We start from the raw sequence: 19,565 nt of genomic DNA, 5'->3' as shown, positions 1-19,565 counted from the left end.
TTTGAGATCCAAAAGAACATGCCATATAGGTTCATCCTCGGGAACAAGTGGACCAATAATCAGAGGCAACAATCTAAGCAGAGACCAATTTTCATGTGCATTTCCACCAATGCTTTTTTTAACTGAGAGTCTGTGGTATTGTGTGAGGCTGATTGGTTTTATCTCCCCATTTGTACTCAAAATTTTGGATTAAATTGTTAAGTTTTTCTAAGTTGAAATACTTTTTAGAGATCAAAAGAGAAAAACAATGAGCAAGCTCCACAGGTATTATGCCCTCGAACAGATCATGTGCTACATCTGGAGGATAGCCTGCAGTGACATGAAAATGGGTGAGATTCTTACTCAAAATACAATCCCGTCTAACTCCACAGCACGAATTTGCCGTTTCTAGTGCACACTTCAAATGGGCTTCATGAAGTTCCCGCGTTCTACGCTCAAACACACCAGCAGTCAATGATTGGATTTCAGATTTCTTGGCAGTGCAGAATCTACAGATGTATTCCCCAGAAAAACTTTCGACAAAACCTGCCAGCCCATGGGCTCCTAGATTATCAGCTATTACACCGTTCACAGTGCCTTTGATACACCTGTTCAACTGACTGATGAACACACCACGCTGCTCCAAAATGACCAGATCTTTCAAAAGCGGATCCAATACTGTTTCGTACCCAAATTTCCTCAAATCTTCACTTTTACAAACAACAGCCAAATAAATGGATGACAGTACAGAATGAGAGCCAGGAGGCAAATTGTCCAAGCCACAGTATACGCCACAAAGCTTATGCTTTTTGCATGAGGTCCCAAGAGGATTACAAACCTCAAAATCATCAATATAAAGTTTTATGGAAATTCTCAACTCTTCAACTGCTAGAAAGCTATTTGTTTTATAATGCTCACCATCTCGAAAAGACATGTAAACCCGCTGATTACCATGCCAATCCTTTCTGTTTTCTTGAGCTATGTGTTCTTCAATCACTCTATTCAGTAATTTATTGTGACTCAGTATTACCTGCAATGACTGCAATAAAGGGATGTACTGAAATGACCTCCTTCGGTCTACAGATAAAATATACTCAACAGGCTCTACAACCTTAAAATTTAGCTTGTAGTATTGTTTTCTTTTATAAGATGTGGCAAGAGAGCCGCACTTGCCCAAAATTTTAGCCACAGGATTAGAAGCACAGACAGAATTGGCAAGTTCTTCAATAACAGCCTGATCGATATGGAGATTATGGCTATTGAAAATATCTGTAACTGTACGTTTTGTGACAGGTGCACTAGCTGAACTTAACAAAAAATGCAACTCCTCCAATAACTCATCTACTCCTTTTGCTGGAATATGAAATATATGCTCCAATTTCAACAATATAACTGCAAATTTTCTCTCAATTAGTTCTGGAAGATTTTCAACAGCACCGTCATCACTTTCTGTCACTGACTCAGTTTCAACATCACCATATAATACATCTGCAGAACAACCAGCCCTCACATTATCAGAGATATCTGACACTTGCAACGGGTCCACAAATGTAACTACACTGGCTTTGAGATCTTTCAGTGTGTGTGGATGATGCTTCCTGTTTTTGTGTGTGTAAAATGTACTGTAAACATTTGTCTTGAAAGGGCAACCAAGAAACACACAACTGTCTTGTTACTTCGCAGATGTGTTCCAATATGAACGAAAAAATCTCTCTCAGTGGAGAGGTCACTGCATTCACATAACTCACATTTAAGAGTTACTGAATTGGAAGTTATCTGTGTAACCTGTGATGAATGAGCTTTATAGACATGGGTGTTCAGTCCACTCCACGTGTTGAACGTGCATGGACAATTTACATATATACACAGAAAATGTTGGCTTCTTCCATAATGATGATATAGTTTATAATGTTTAAGTAATTTGTACCCGCTACTCTCTCTGGTGTCACAGTGCTTGCACTGCCACATACATGTCACTGAAAGAAAAGAAAAGAAAAAAAAAAATCAAAAACATTAGTATATGATAAATAAATAAATAAATAAATAAATAAATAAATATTTCCTCAAATAGAAAATACCTAATTACAGGGCGAGGGGGTGAGAGGGGGGTGGGGGGCAAGGCCTAATAAACTACCGGTACAGTGCTACATGCCGACTAGATAACTGGTACACAATGATAATAATAATATTAACAACTTACCATGTATTTTTGAGGTGCATACAAATCTCAGGGCAAGGGGACCTGGTAAAAAGAGAAATGCAACACACTGTTTCTATAGTGAATAGGGCAAATTACAATATCTATAATTGCGTACACTGAAATGTTAAGACTATTACTTACCTTAATGAAACAATTTCTGTTGGCGAGGACATATGTCTTTATCGAGATCACACATAAGTTACTGCACCGCAGCTTTCAAAGCTTAATAGTTTTAACAAATTTACACAGCCGTTTGCTACCTTCCCAGAACTGCAGCTCCAACTCATGATCGTCTATCAGTTATTTAGCCTGGCTCTTCGCTGAAAAATGAGGAGCCATTACAAACGCCGGCAGAGCGACGCTCTCGCGCCAAATCCGAGCCAAATCCCACAACCGACCGCGCACATACACCCTCCCCACCCACACACACACAGACAAACATGCTAAACAGACTCCGAAAACTCTAATAGAAAACATGTTGCGGACATTTTTTTTTCTTTTCTCAACTCGTTTTTCGGCCACAGGATGACCCTGACCCAGTGCCTCATGTAAATAAAAGCTAATGTTAAGCTAAGTTAAGCTAGCATTAACGGTGAGAAACAGTGACTAAAATATGTCTCACAAATGTCTAATGTGTACAATTTATCACTCACGCTTTTCAAATAAATACATTCCTGTATATATATCTGAATTACTTACCTTTAATATCACGGATAGCAATCGCTCTATCGCTCGATAGACTCCGTCAACCTTTCCACTCCGACTTCCAGTACTTTCTCTGACGGCGGTGGGCGTGGCGCATGCGCAGTAGCTATCCCTGTCAGAGTCATTGATTTGAAGGACCTCATTCTCATTGGATTGAAATGAATGAATCTAAATCATCTGATTTTTCTTTAATTCATGTTAAGCCAACAAGAATGAATCATTTAATGTACATAAACTCAATGAATTAATTTAGAGAGAACATATTTCTGGTTTGTTAATCGAACACATGCCCTGGGTGAGTTTTTTGAGTGTGATGACCCAAAATCCAGTTCCGATACTTGAAGTATTGTTGACTTGGGCCAGTTAATCAAGTAGTCAGAGAGGGCTGAGAATTTAAGATACAGTTATATGCTTCCTGTAATGATCTTTGAGGTTGTTGCAAGTAGAGTAATACATCATCAGAATATAAATTGATTCTGTGTTCGGAAACAGCCGAGTGGATACCTTTGGTATTGGCGCTTTGACGTATTGCTGATGCTTGTGGTTCGATGAATATAGCAAACGGTAAGGGATAGAGGGTGCATCCTTGTCTGGTTCCCCTCTGCAGAGTGAAGCTTTGTGATGTGATCCCGTTTGCAGTGACTGTAGCCTTAGTTAGCTATAGGGTATATAGGGTTAGCTATACAGTGCAAGTAGCCAGTGAATAAATGACTCTCCAAAGTCCAATTGTTGAAGGGTTGCAAAAAGGAAGGACCAGTTAACTTTAAAAGGCCTTTTCAGTATTGAGTGATACAACAATTGGTCCTGTGTTGATGTCAGAAGTGGGGGATCTGTTGGGTCTCTTTAAATAATTTAATGTAGAACACGCCCTGTAAAATGAGGAATAACCCCTTATTCTGACTAACCTTTAATATTAGGGCGGGCTCTGTTTCCTTAATTGTTATTGTATGGTGCTCTAACAAATGAGAAAATTCCCTTTTCCTTTCTTTCAGAGATAAAGTGCATACGTTTTGGGGTTTTTTTTCTTTCTTTTCTTTTTTCTTTTCTTTTTCTTTTTTTTTGTTGTTTTTGGTACCTCCACGTAGAACATGAAATAGAATAAAATGAAAATCCTACTAAGAATAAACATAAATTCCTCCAAGTGTATTTCTGTTTCTTTTATATTAATAAAGTATTGAACACAAAACAAAATATTTCACATGTAATACAGGATGCCCGTGTCTTTCTTACACAACAAACAAACTGTCAAGGGCTCAGACAGGAGGACACAATAAGGCGGAGGCAGTTCACAGGGATGGGCAGTTTCTGGGTCTTTAATGTAGTGCAATTTTGTTACACCTTAAACAAGAGCTCAAGGCCAAAGTACAAAATCAGCAGGCAAAACTCGGGAACTGGTAAACTAAGAATGGAGGTCATACACAAGGAACTAGGGCATAAATTGCTGGGCCGCTGCTCAGATAAAGCAGCGGCAAACACAAAACGAACTGGCCTTAGAGGGAAAAAAAGCACAGCTTAAATACACATGAGGGCAGGGAGACAACTAGACACAGGTGAAACACATTTGGGTAATCACTACAGGAGGAAAGGAAGAAAGGGAGGAAGTAAGGACAGAGACATTACAAGGGGAGAAACTATCAAAATTAAACAGTAAGTGGTCACTCCCAGTAAGCTTTCCAGTTCGTCCACTGTGGCAAAATTTTATGATTTTAAATTTCATTTTAAGTTTTGTGTGGTAACTTCTGTGTGAAGAGGATTTCTTGTTATTGATATGATCTAGCAACCCAATGTAGGGATTCAAAATCTCACTGGGTCTTAGCCTCTCAGACATTGATTCCGAAAACAGGAGCAGTCCCCCAGCCTTCAAAGAGTGAACAGCTGTGCCAGCTGATCCGAATTCTGTTAAAGAGAGCCAAAACAGCAGCAGCAGTCAGGGAGCGATGGCCGAAGTGGACTGGCCACAGAATTTCATTCCACCGCAGCTTAAGAAGCCTGAAAAGTACGCACAAGCATAAATCAGATCGGAGCCAAATGGCACAGACAAGCAGACAAACAACCTACCATTAAAAGGAAAGTGAAAGGTTGCTGTACTAAGCAGGGCTACAGCTGATGACTCCTGTCACAGTCTGCCGCACTGGATGAAGGAAATCATGCATTCAGATGAACGCTTGGCCACCCGACCCAACAAAGGCTGGGATGCCACACCACAGCCACAATGGGAACGAGCGAAGAGCAAGAGAAAGGCTGGCCCGTGGCAGGCACTGGGCACAGTGCCACATAGTGGCACGGAGGCAAACAGCCTCCAGCTACACACAGAGACAGCCTGTCTGAGTACAGCATGACAACTGAGAGGGTGAAGATCCTAAGAAAAGATATCTTGGTTTTCCTCCATTTCAAAATATATATAGTCCTCTGCTTGGTGAAAATGCAACAGCCAGTGGCACCAACATACCTGGCCTGGAAGTGCAAATCACAACAGCAAAAGAGAATCAACACACAGAAAACACACACAAACGATATTAACCAAACCGGAAAGGCTAGGTACCTTTGGGCGACATGAATCGTTGCTAAATGGACGAAGGAACTGGTCCATCCTTTGAACCCAAAGGACGTGTTTTTTAAAACATGAGCGGCACTAGTGATAGCCTACTTACTTGCTATGATGAAACAATACTATGATGCCGGACATAAATATGACATGATAGTTGACATGCGTTCGACTATTCACAACATTATGATGAGTATTAACGCTTAAGACCCATTTGAAAGAAGCAGGGTTATTCGGATGTCGGAACTACTCCCCACTTCTTGAGGTGAGGTGTGCAATTTTCATCGAGCTGGAAGGACCTGTTGAGTTCCAAAAGTGAACTTGCATATAAATTTGATGAAGAATGCAGGAGACGTCCAAATCAGTTTCACATGTTTTATTATCAAACCTAACAGTAAAGTAGAAAAAGAGATTGTTTACAGAGCTCTGGACCAGACTACGTTTCCCTGACCAGCAACTTCAGCGTCAGTTCACGAAATCTGATGCTCTATCTTTCCCTGGTCCAGTTTATGTTATGGTTACACAAAGGAAGTGAGGTATGTGGGTGTGACTTCTTCGGGTTGCACACTTTGACCTTGTGTTATCTGACTCCATTCTCGTGATCAGCCCCTAGCAGCTGTTGATGGTCCCTGGTTTCTGTGCAAAAAGAGGAACAGACAAACTACAACTCCCACAAGCCCAGTGTATCTTCTGCATTCAGTCAGAAATTAGTAGAATGTCAAAGTTGCATCATATACCGTATATGGATATTTTATAAAAGATGTTTTTCATTCATGTCTGTCCATTCTATCCTCATTACATTGTGCAGTTGTTACTTTCTTTATTCATGTAAATGTCACTTCATCATAAGTAGTTCATTAAGCTCAAACAGACCACAACAGCTGTTCTGCTATCGGACAATGTGGCAGGTTCTTCAATAGAAATATAGACTTTGCGTTAAACTTGAAATGGTAATGAGGTTGTTGAGACAACTGAATCCACAAGGGACAGCTTTGAGAAGATGCAGGAGGTTTACAAGACATATGTATCACTCCATGGGTCCAAACTACATACAGCATGTCGATGGATATGATAAACTGAAACCATTTGGCGTGGCTCTCTTCGGATGTATAGATAGATTTTCAAGAAGAATCATGTGGCTTGTTTGTGGACCATCAAACAGTAATCCATCTGTCATTGCGCACAATTATATAAACTGTGCCAAGAATACTGGCATGGTTCCAATGAGAATTGGAACTGACCTCAGAACAGAAAATGGAACTATGGCAGCAATACAATGTACCCATCACCATGGTTATACTACTATGCAGACTTGTCTAGTCACAGTTACAGCTCATCAACAGGGAATCAGCATATCGAGTCATGGTGGTCTTATTTCAGAAGAGGAAGGTTGGTGTTTGGTGGATGAAAAGTACAGTGGAAACGGTGTAGTGATCGCCTCTGTCTGTGGTAAACTGACCAGTGCTGATTATTCAAACCCTTTCTTGTTTGTCGTTGTGATTATTATTCACATTAAATGACAATAACAGCTTTGTCATTTGCTTAATGTCACTGTTTCGAATAAGTGTTCTTCACCTGTTTAATATGAATATATGAATCCATAGGAATTATTCTATCCCGAAATTGAATCACATCAGTGGTTGATTACTTTTGGATAATCATAGTTGGTTTCCACTCTGATTTCTCTGTGATCTGTGTGAAATAAGCCACTTTATGTCTAATGGATCCCCAGGTCTCAGTTTTGGATGGATTTGTTTGGAGACCTGAGAGACTCTGGACTTTTATATGGCAGCCATGAACATCCCTACACAAATAACGTATATATAATCAATCAATCACTGATTTATCAAAGGATTCATTGAAAACAAATGCACATGGCCCAGAGGGTTAGCAAAATAGAGGAAAAGTGACCAGACTTGCAGATAGCAACACTAAATAATGCTATTTATAAATGAATAAAAGTTGTTCTTTTAAACAACATTATGTCTTTAGTTAATTATTGCACTCGTAAGGCCTTAAGGGTGAATGACACACAACAAACACATTCTCCACAACAACCTTCTCACGCAACATTATCCCTAATGTAATAATTTTATACTGTAGCTTCTGTAAGGAATTGCTAAGCAAGGTTGGGAAACAGATGGAAGTTAGCTAAATGTCAAACATCCCAAATTAGCCCACTCATGAGTGCATGAGTTTGGCCACCGTCAACTTCTTGCAGCCTTTACTCACAATCACTGCAAAAGCTGGGTTTGCCACAATCTTCATGTGTTCATTTGTTTCTGTTTGTCTGGTGTGCCGTGAAGTGCTGTCCTTCAGGTTCAAAGAAGAAGACCCATTCCTTTGTCTAATCAGCAACAATTTGTGTTGTCCGAAGGTGACCTACAAATTCCGGTTTTGTTAATGGCATTGTGTTTTTTAATTTGTCGTTGTCACTTTAATTTTGTCATGTTTTCTGATTTGTCATTGTCGTTTCTCTTTTACTGTTGCACATCCAAGCCCCTGCAAAAAAAAGCACATAACGCTAACCCTAACCCTGTCTCCATTATTCTATACAAAAGGTTCAGGACATCAGGCCCTTACCTGAAGTGCAGTTCAACATGATGGACCACATGCCAAAGTCTGATGAAAGGAAAGAGGCCACCAGATGCAAGAGGCCACAATGCACAAGCAAAACACGTCAACTGTGACAAGTGCAACATTGATGTGCACTTTTGCCACACAGAAACGTCTCTGATGAAGCAAAAGGAAAGCAGAAGGGGGAAAATGGATAGCGTATTTGAATTTGATTTGAATTCTGCATGTATATTTATTAATATTTTTTCCTAATTTAGATTATTTTACTTTGATTGTTTTGCATGTACATGTCTGTCACTCTCTCTCTCTCTCTCTCTCTCTCTCTCAACCCAACCGGTCGAGGCAGATGGCCGCCCCCCCTGAGCCTGGTTCTGCTCGAGGTTTCTGCCTCTTAAAGGAAGTTTTTCCTTGCCACTGTTGCCAAGTGCTTGCTCATCGGGGGATCTGTTGGGTCTCTTTAAATAAATTTATAAAGAGTTTGGTCTAGACCTGCTGTATATGTAAAGTGCCTTGATGTAACTTTGTTATGATTTGGCGCTATACAAATATATCTGATTTGATTTGATTTGTACATTGGTTACAGTGCTTTTTTTTTTTTTTTTTTTTTTTTAACGCTGATTGCAGGTTGTATAGGTTGTGCATGTAGTTCCTGCTTTATTGTACCCCACAGGGGATGGTATTGAACAATTTCCTGATTGAACATGAAGACTGACAGCAACTTGGTTAATGGGAAGTCGGGGCAGGCACTGGGAGAACCAGTGGATGAGGAGAAGTGGAACTGCAAGTGCTTTCGAAGGCGCCGAGGACATCAAATAGGACAGTTAGGAGCCAGAAACACGTGCTGCCGCTGGTGCTGGGCTGGAGAAAGCTATTGGACGAGCTACTGGACGCCGGTCGAAAGGAAGTTGGGTCTACCGTTGTCTCTATGGCCAGATTTGCAGTTGCTGGGTGGAGGCTGGAGCCTTGGCCCGTAAGAGTGAGTACCACAGCCCATTGATAAAACAGATGTGACGTTACTAGTGTCGGGTTACCCGGAAGTTCCTGAGTTACAGCTAAAAGTTTAGTAGCAACATCAAATCAAATCAGATTTATTTTTTATCACCAAATCATAACAAAGTTACATCAAGGCACTTTACATATAGAGCAGGTCTAGACCAAACTCTTTATAAAATTATTTAAAGAGACCCAACAGATCCCCCAATGAGCAAGCACTTGGCGACAGTGGCAAGGAAAAACTTCCTTGTTGGTACACATGCTTAGAACTGGGAGAAACAGGCATTTTGGAGAAGCACGGTTATTGGTATCAGCGCATGCAAGGGGGAAGGACAGGGAGAGGTGCTCAGTGCTTCCCCCAGCAGTCTAGGCCTATGGCAGCATAGCTAAAGACTAAATGAGCTTTATCTTTTTAACTGTAAGCTCTGTCATACAGAAGATTTTTATGCCTGATCTTGACTCTCTGTGTTTGTTACACCTGATAATTTCCTCCAGTATACAGTTATGCCTTTTGGGTTGCATAATGCTCTCACCACATTCTAGTGACTGATACATACTGTTTTAGCTGGAGTGGAAAATTGTGAGGCATACCTAGATGATGTGATTGTCTATTCTTCCGCTTGGTTTGAGTGGCTTAACACTCTTTCTGTCATTTTCAGTCATCTGAACTTTGCAAAACGCAAATTTGGCAGGGCGACAGTTACCTATCTTGGTAAGCAGGTGGGACAAGGCCCACTTCATCCCGTAGTGGCAAAAGTGCAAGGAATCACTGATTTCCCAGTTGCACAGAAACAAAAGAGCTCTGCATCGTTTCTTAGGTATGTGTGGGTACTATCAAAGTTTCTGTTGTAATTTTTCCGATGTGGTGGCTCTGCCCAATGCTCTTGTTAGCCCCTTGAAAATTTTCGTTTGGTCAGATGCTTGCCAAGTTGCATTTGAGTCTGCTAAAGCTTTGTACTGTGTCCCTGTTCTTGCTGCACCTGATTTCTCCTGGCCCTTCAAACTGGAGGTGGATGCCAGAGCGTGGGGTGCAGGTGCAGTCTTGATGAAGATGAGCAGAGTATCAAGCATCCAATCTGTTACTTATCCAAGAAGTTTAACAAACATCAAGTAAATTACAGTACAGTAAAAAAAGAGGCTCTTTCTCTTTTGCCTGCATAATAACATTTCAAAGTGTATATCGGCTTGAGTTCAAACCCTGTGCAAGTTTTTGCTGATCAAAACCCTCTGATATTCTTAGCCCAGATGCGTAGTTCCAACCAGCAGATCAAGCTCTGGTCACTCTTTCTGCAGGACTTCAACCTGCAGATACACTATAAAAATTTATTGATAAGTTGATATGATTGTAAGTGCATGCCTTTGATTAGACTACGGATCTCTTTATGAAGAGTAGGAGGTACTGGTCTCAACCTTTCATGGATAGGCTCTGTGTTTCAAATCAAATCAAATCAGATTTATTTGTATAGTGCCAAATCATAACATTTGTGTTGTCACCATACAGTTCAAAGAATATGTCAAAAATGTACTTAGTTGTACGTACTGTTGTACGTTAAAAACACCCTACAATGCAGACAGATTGACTGGCCGAAGGAAGTTCAGCTAAAATGTAGGTCCTGGCTGGTTGCGGTAAGCGTGTTGCGTCATTTCCGGTCACTGGTGGCTATGCTCTGTGTCACCTCGCAATAGCAAACTATTGTCACACTTGCACTGGTATAGAACTCGATATCTCCTAACTTTCCTAAGCTTATATCCAATACTGTTGCTCCGCTAATCAAACTACACAATTAGCAATGGGCTGTAGCTCTCTCTCAATCCATCTCCCTCTCTTCTCCTCTCCTTTCCTGTCCTGTGTGCCTCATGTCTAGCTATTCTTCTACCTCCTTTTATAATAGCAGCACTTGCCATAGATGCAGGATAATGAAAATTAGCAAGTTGGAGTCACAGCTCCACACCTTAGCTAGCCTACCCTATGCTAGTGTAGCTAGCCGCCTCCCTGTAGCCAGTATGGGCTGACCTACACCAGCTCCTACGGTAGCCGAGACTATCTGAGACGAGGCATACTCATAGGCAGCAGCCCCCGGTTCACCACCAACCAGTTCATGTTTCCAATAGGTTCTCCCCACTCAGTGACACACCCGCTGAAAAGCCTACTCTGGTGATTGGCGATTCTATTCTGAACAACGTGAAGTTAGCAACACTGGCGGCCAAAGTGAAGTGTAGCCAGAGCAGGCGACATCCAGTCTTAAGGATAAACATAAATATGGTAATCTTGTTATTCACATCGGCAGCAATGACACCCTACTCCGTCAGTTGAAAGTCTCTGGCCCCCTCCCCAATCGGGCCAGTGATGACATGTACAGCCAGCCGCATTTCGTCATTTAACCGCTGGCTGTTGAGGTGGTGTGCCGAAAACAATGTCTGCTACATAGATAACTGGAAGACTTTCTGAGGGAACTGAACTGATTAGCAGAGATGGTGTCCATCCCACCGTGGGTGGGGCCGCTCTTATGTTTAGGGATATGGCCAATGTTATTAGAAAGCCAAAACCCTGACAGCCCCGAGTCAAGACCAGGAGACAGAGCCACAGTTTAATACGCTCCTCTGCACCTCAGTCAGAGCGGTCACCTGCCAAGACTAGAATAGAGTTTCTGTCTGTGTTTAGGTCTATAGAAACTGTGTCTGTCCCCCAACCACCTAAATTTAGAAAAGTTAAACCCAAATTAAACAGAAGAGGAGCTAAAAACTTAACAAACTTAACTGAAATCAAAACAGCCACAAATTCGGTCTCAAATAACATTGCAATTAAATGTGGACTGTTGAATATTCGATCACTATCATAAAAATCCCTACTAGTTAATCTCATTGCTGATCATCGTATTGATTTATTTTCCATAGCAGAAACGTGGCTGTAGCAGGATGAGTGTGTTAGTCTTAACGAAGCAACACCCCCCACTCATGTTAACTTTCATATCCCTTGTACCACAGTTTGAGGAAGGAGGGGTGGCTGCAATATTTCAATCAAGCCTATTAAGCAACCCTAGTTACAGTATACCGTCCACCTGGTCCATACTCTAGGATAGAATTCCTATCAGAGTTTTCTGAGTTTATATCAGAGTTAGTACAGATAAAATCATTATACTGGGAGATTTCAAAATACATGTAGATGTAAAAAGTGATAGCCTTAGTTCTGGGTTTCTTTCCCTACTAGACTCAATTGGCTTTTCCCAGCATGTGAATGAACCAACTCACCGCTTCAATCATATCCTTGATCTTGTTCAAACAAAAGGCATTGAAATTGACAAGTTGACAATTTTTCCTAAAAACTCTCTTTTGACCGACCATTACCTCGTTACATTTGAGTTTATTTTGATTGACTGCACAGCACTGATGAATAAATTCAGCTACAGGAGATGTGAACTTTCACTGTTATGCAGATGACACTCAGCTGTACTTATCAATGAAGCCAAACAAAGTCAGTCAGATCCTCAAAATGCAGACATGTCTTGAAGACATAAAAGTCTGGATCACCCAAATTTTTTTACTCCTTAACTCTGACAAAACTGAAGTTATTTTACTCGGCCCTAAGCACCTCAGAGAAACGCTATCTAATCATCTACTCAGTCTGGACGGCATTACTTCCAGCTCCACTGTAAGAAACCTTGGAGTAACTTTTGACCAGGACATGTCCTTTGTCCCTCACATAAAACAAGTCAGTAGGGCAGCTTTCCTCCACCTGAGAAACTTTGGAAAATCAGAAACATCCTCTCTCAAGATGAGGCAGAAAAACTAGTCCATGCATTTGTAACTTTTAGGCTGGACGACTGTAACTCATTACTATCTGGGTGTCCAAACAAATCTCTGAAAGGCCTTCAGTTGATTCAGAATGCTGCTGCACAAATATTAACAGGAACTAAGAAAAGAGATCACATTTCTCCTGTGTTAGCTGCTCTTCATTGGCTACCGGTAAAATACAGAGTAGAATTTAAAATAAAACGAAAGGAGGACTCTCTAAGAGTTATACATTGTCCTTGTCTGACTAACTAAAAAAAAAAAGGAAAACAAATGCTGGCTACCAGTACTAACTAAAACCCAAAATACACACGAACCAGCACCCTCTGTACTTAATAACACAAGAAAACCAGCCGCACCTATACCACGTATGATGGTAACTAACCCCTAAACCACAGCTCAATCATTTCTGTGTGTCACAATATTAAATGTCACAGGGGGTTTCTCAGAGGCAAGCTGCCACTATCAGTCAGCTGCCCGAACTGACAGGCTGACACTGGCTTTGTGCCGATGGGCTCCTAGGTGGGCGGCTGGAATTGGCCAGCTGCATACAGACCGCACCAATCAGGAACCCAGATGAGCTTAGGGCTGAGTTTCCAGGAGCTGGGAGGCCGCATCAATCAGGACAGGGGAGGCGGAGCATCAGTGATGCGGTGTCTGGGGTGTACGATGCAGGCAGCTTAGCCGTAACAGTCCTAGTAGGCTACTCTGCTCCCTGAATGGAGGTTTACTTGTGGTTTCTAGAGTCTCCAAGAGAAAATTGGCAGGCAGATCTTTCAGTTATCAGGCTCCCCTTTTTTGGAACCAACTTCCAGTATCGGTCCAGGGGTGGACTTCTTAGCAATTCTCGAGACCTGGCTCTCTGTCAGCCTGGCTACAGTGCTGAAGAGAAACCTGGGGTTGTTTTTGTTTTCTTCTATGAGTGCTGAGTAATATGAACTTCTAGCACTGCAGAGAGCTTTTTTATATGTTTTAGGCTATCTTTCCAGGCTCTGTGAGACCTTTCTGATTTACTGGAACGCCAATTTCTTTCTAATTTCCTTGATGTCTGCTTTAATTTGGGATTTGGGAATTATACCAGGGAGCCAGCCTCCTCAGATTGCATACTTTCTTTTTGAGAGGGGCTGCATTGTCGAGATTCGAACGCAGTGTGGCCATAGTGCTAGTCACAAGGTCATCAACCTGCGTATGGGAGAAATCCTCATTTGAATTTAGATATGGCATTGTTGGGAATGATGACCAAATGTTCTCTTTAAATTTAGCCACAGCAGCTTCAGATAAACATCTTCTATAGCTGAATTTATTCCTCAATGCTGTGGAGCCTATTAAAGTAAACTCAAATGTAATGAGGTAATGGTCAGACAGGAGAGAGTTTTGGGGAAGAATTGTTAGCTTGTCAATTTCAATGCCATATGGTAGAACAAGATCAAGGATATGATCGCTGTAACTGTAACTAAGACAGAAGCTGGAAAATGTTTCTTAAAAAATCCCTACAGTGTCTCTTCCAACTTTAAATCCAAATACATTTCAAACTGAAATCACAGCTCAGTCTGTATTTAATTTGTTTTGATTATGTTGCAGTTAAAAAAAAAAAGAAAGATTTAAGAGAACCCATTAAGGCACAGGGAAAACATGCAAATTCTGCAGAGAAGAGTCCTGAGGTCTGGAATTTGGACCCCGCATCTTCTTCCTGTGAGGAGACAGCATCTAGGGTATTGTCTGTATCAGCAACACTGTCACTGGAAGTGCCATGTGTCATTTCTGTGCAAGAACCAGCGAGAGGTTGCAAAAATTGCTGCAGTGTTGCATCTTGTTATCCAGTCCAAACCTGATTGAAATTATATTGTGGCTCCATATTCGCACTGACCTTCTTTACTGCAAACATTGTTATTCTGAGTGTCTCTGATTAGCTTCAGCATGCAGTTCAAATCAGACACTCTCCTGATTAGCCTCTGATTATTCTGACTAAAACGCTACCATTTCTATTAACTACACAAGTAGGTGGTGATTGCATCAGGAAGTCTCTTGGTAAAGCAGCCCTCAGAGATTTGAGATTTGTCCTTGCCACATACTGAGTGGTACAAAAAGTGCTACCGTAGCAAATATCCTCTTCACCTTGACTCACAGAAGCAGGGCCAAGATGACCTCCTGGACCTCCTCCATCATAGCGCACAAAATACAGCTGTTAGTGTGATCTGTCTGTATAGCGGTTTTAATCATTTATTTGTATGGATTTTGAAGTATTGTGGATTGTTACAATCACCTAATGTTCTAGTAAATTTCTTCCATGACAACTATACCACAACAGTGATTTAAGTGGAGAATTGCAGCATTCATTTGTTGAACAGTGAATGCATATCATCAGTTCATTTATTTATCTAAACTGTGTACAGAAATTTGTCCAGGAAAACAAATACTGTAGAGAAAAAAAAAATTAAATTAATCAACAAAATGCACAGCATATTCTTTCAGAAGAGTTGGGGGCCAAATAGCACCTTTGATATCACCAGGGAGTGGCAGGGAGAAATCATGGTCAAAGGAGCAAAATGTCTAAGAATGGTGGTACCCAAATGACCCAAATGATGGCCCGTAGAGGTGATTGGTCTATCTTTGGCATTGGCCTGTAACTCAAACTAGCTAGCACTAGCAGGTAGCCAGGTCACTGGTTGTTTTATTTTCGAAATGTCCTGTCTCAAGAGAATGCAGAGGAATTCATAAGGAAGTCTGTGCATTTTTTTATCTCTACACTGGGCAACTGTAATTCATTAGAGTAGTTAAACATCAGAAATTTTCAACAAATCTGTAAAAAGCCTTGAACTAATTTGCAATGTTGCTGCATTTAGAGTAAACACAAGAAACTTTTGCAACAAAAAAAATGGAGCAGATTCAGTGTCTAACTCCCTAACAACAAACTGTCGCCCTGCCCTATGTGCCCTCTAACTAGGCCAGTGAGCAGTGATAGCTAACATGTCCTTGGGGTCATCAGGTGGGAACATCCTTTCACCGGTGTTTCGTCTAGGAGGCGTCACTGGCATCCCAGTCACCCCCCGAATGCCAGCCATCACCGCTCCTCACACAAAGACAACTATCTCAAACAAAATAGGAACTGTGAACAGGAATGTATCAGGAACTAGTAAAGAGATCATATTATTTTTCTATCGTCTGTGTATACTGTAATGAATTGTATATATCTCTGAACAATCTGTCATGCTGTTATTTTATATTTTTACAGATTTACACGGAATTTACCAAGAAGTGCCATACTATAGCCTTAACTCAACTCCAGTTTCAATGGTCTTCATCGAATGAATTGTAGTTGCTGTTACATCTCTGCTAAGCAGTCCACAAAAGCGAGAGCAAAGGATATCAGTCTTTTGCCCTTCTTGACCAATATCCCTCTCATGCCCTTACCTCTGGACTTAGATTTTACATCACTCTCACCTCTTCAGGACAGAAGTTGAAAAAATATTAATGGAGGTTTTTTTAACACAAGTGACCGCCCTCCTGTCCCAGAGTTACAAGAGTTGCCTGAGCCTGACAATTCACTGGGTTGGGCTCCAACTAACTATTCAAGACAAAACTTTCCAGTCGTTTTTGGTGTTCCAGAAAATGACAGTGAACATAGTGATGAAGTTATAATGGGCATAACTAAAAGCAAACATCAACATCCAAGTACAGCCTGGAGAAATTGACAGAAGCCATTGCCTTGGACCTAAATACAACAAAAAGGACAAACCAAGGGGAATCATCGTCAAGTTTGCCCAGTATAATACCAGATACAAGATCTATCAAGCAAAAAAATTGCTCAAGGGATCAGCGCCAAGGATGCATATTCTGGAGAGCCTAACTGCAAAGAGGGTGAAACTGCTGGAGGACCTGCATAAAAAAATTTAAAGACAGCTCACAGCTAGCTGGACTCAGGATGGACGCCTCCACCTACTCACAAACTCTAATCAGCGGCATGTGAGAAACAAACTGTCTAATACCAAGAAGCTGAATTTCCACTAAAACTTGGATTATTATTGTCCTGCAAACAGATGATCTCAGGATGGAAGCATCAAGGTTACCAAAACTATCTTCATGGATTTCCCCCCTTCCTCTTATCTCTTTTTTTTTTTTTTTTTTGTTTCCTCTCTGGTCTTCTTTTTTTGCACAGTTCTAATATTTTGGGTACTTAGGGCTTAATCGGATTCAGATTTGAGATGATAGGGCTCCCAGAGAAAATATTTTGTTAATATAGTTCTACATGACTTCCTCTTCAGTATAAGTCACTCTTTAGCATCTGCATTGAATGGATTTTAATGATACAATCAGTGAGAGAAATTGTGAAGTCCTTGAACAGTATTGCTTTGAAAAGCTGAATTGTAAGCGCTATACCGGGTGAATTAAAATATCAACAACAAAAATAATTATTCATACTCCTTGCTACATTTAAACACTAGAAGCCTGAATAGGCCTCATGATGATTTATTATCCCTCTTGGCCAATATAGACCATAGGTTTGATTGGGTGCAGTCTAACCTGGATCAAGGAAATATTGCATCTGAATACACTCAGCTTGGATGGATATGCATTATATAATAGAAACATATCTGGCAGACTCAGTGGTGGTGTGTGCATGTATATAAATTCACTGCATTCTGTGCATGTCTGTGATGACTTATTTATTGATGATGGATATTTAGATTCTTTATTTGCTGAGATAAATGTATACTGGTAATACTGATATGAATCCTAATTATAGGAGTGATCTACCGACCTCCAAATTCAGATTTTAACAGCTTTAAGATCAAATTGGATGAATTATTAAATTGCATAAATAAAACAAATATATTTTTTTAATTCTTGGCAATTTTAACATAAATTTATCCAAAAAGAGTAGTGTAAAAAATGATTCCATAAATGCCCTGTACTCTTCAACTGCAGAAACAGAATCCAAGTCAGTCATCGATAATATCATCACGAATATTGGCAATGCTTGTTATGACTCAGGTGTAATTTTGTCAGTTTTCATAAATCATTTTCCTGTAGCACTGTTCATTGATAGCACTAAAAAGATTAATAGGTACCCTCAAGTGAGCGTATTGAATTAAAAGAACTTGAATGAAACTATCAAAAAACCTTAGATATAAAACATGGGATTCTATATAGCTACAAAACTCCAGATGCGGCATGTAATGTTATTATTGAAGACATAACTGATTTTATAAACTCGACCATAGATCACAAAAAGTGCTGTAGGGGATCAGAAAGTATAGCTTACGAGGGGCATACTGAAATCAATAAAAGAGAAAAACAGACTTTATATATAAAATTCAACTGATGAAAACAAAGAAAAGTATACAAAATACAAAAACAAGTTAACACATGTCACAAGAATAAGTAAACAGAAACACTACAATGAGCTTCTCAAGGCTTCTCAAGGTGATCAGTAGCAATGCTGTAAGGTGCGAAATGAGGTCCTCAGCCATAAACATAAAACTACAGTTCTTCCTGACACCAGAGACGTGCAAGATGCCAGAAATAATTTCAATGATGTTGACCTTGCAAACAGTTATAATGATTATTTAATGATTAACTCTATAGGAGAAAATCTCTCTAAAACCATCAGTCCACCAGAGGGAGCTACCTATCAACAACAGCTTCAGGGAAATTATGCAACTTATTTTTTTCTTGCACCAACTAATAAAATAGAAGTTACTACAATCATTATGAGCATGAAAAGCTCCCATACGGCAGGTGTGGATGGTATATGCAGTATAAAAGCCATTGTTAATGAAATTGTCGATGCACTTGTCTTTTGTATGAATCTTTCTCTGCTTTGTGATGATGTACCCAAAATGACAAAGATAGCAAAATTATCCCTATATTTAAGTCTGTCTGGAGACATGAATAATTATAGACCTATATCAATACTACCCACTCTTTCCAAAGTTTTAGAAAAAACAGTACATTGTAGACTGAATGATTACTTACATAAATTGAATATACTCATCCCATCACAAGATGGCTTTAGAAAGAATAACACAACCAGTATGGCAATTTTAAATCTTAATGAAAAAATAAATGACGCTATTGATAATGGTGAGTGTGGGATTGGAGTTTTTCTTGATTTATCAGAAGTGTTTGAAACCATCCATTTTAAAATTCTTTTAGGCAAACTGCAGCATGATGGTGTCAGAGGAATCACACTCAGTTGGTTCAGAAGTTATATATATGAAAGGAAGCAATAAGTTAATGTAAGTAATAGTAAATCGTAGTGTAAGATTATTAAACATGGGGTCCCACAACCGACTGCTTCTTTTCATCTTTTTTGTAAATGATTTTGAGAATTCCTCTAGGATCCTGCATGAAGTTGTTTTTGCAGCTGACACAACTTATTTTTTTTATCACAAAAACATGGAATATCTAAAATGCTACAAATGAAGAATTGTCCAAGCTGGACTCTTATCTCTAAATATCAGTGAAACTAATTACATCGTACTTCACTCAAATAGAAAACAAAATAATATTGAGACAAATTGAGATAAATGGTAGAGCTATCGAGAGAGTAGAATTTATTAAATTTTGGAAATATACATTGAAGACTTTTTGAACTTCAGGAAATATATTGAAGAACAAAGACGTTTTTTACATTTTTTTAAAACATAAAAAAAATATATAAGCCATCCTCTCGAAGTTTTGGATCAGTCTCTATTTGAGACTCATTTAAATTATTGTAATGTTTTATGGTGTAATACATATCCAAGTTATGTTGAGAAATTATAGATCTCACAA

At 39.9% G+C, this 19,565-nt stretch overlaps 1 protein-coding gene across 1 annotated transcript in view; it reads right to left on the bottom strand.

The window, feature by feature from the left end:
* Positions 1–10,070, bottom strand: part of thsd7aa (thrombospondin, type I, domain containing 7Aa) — a 160,070-nt gene extending 150,000 nt beyond the window's left edge. Inside the window, exon 1 of the mRNA XM_029514874.1 lies at positions 9,980–10,070. Within this exon, the coding sequence (XP_029370734.1) occupies positions 9,980–10,070 (91 nt within the window). The remainder of the gene's footprint in view (positions 1–9,979) is intronic.
* Positions 10,071–19,565: the final 9,495 nt, after the last annotated feature.

The sequence above is a fragment of the Echeneis naucrates genome, chromosome 11, assembly GCF_900963305.1.
Source record: "Echeneis naucrates chromosome 11, fEcheNa1.1, whole genome shotgun sequence".
In the NCBI taxonomy this organism is placed as follows: domain Eukaryota; kingdom Metazoa; phylum Chordata; class Actinopteri; order Carangiformes; family Echeneidae; genus Echeneis; species Echeneis naucrates.
Note: the sequence above shows the minus strand (reverse complement) of the source record. Positions and strands in the feature narration are given on the sequence as shown.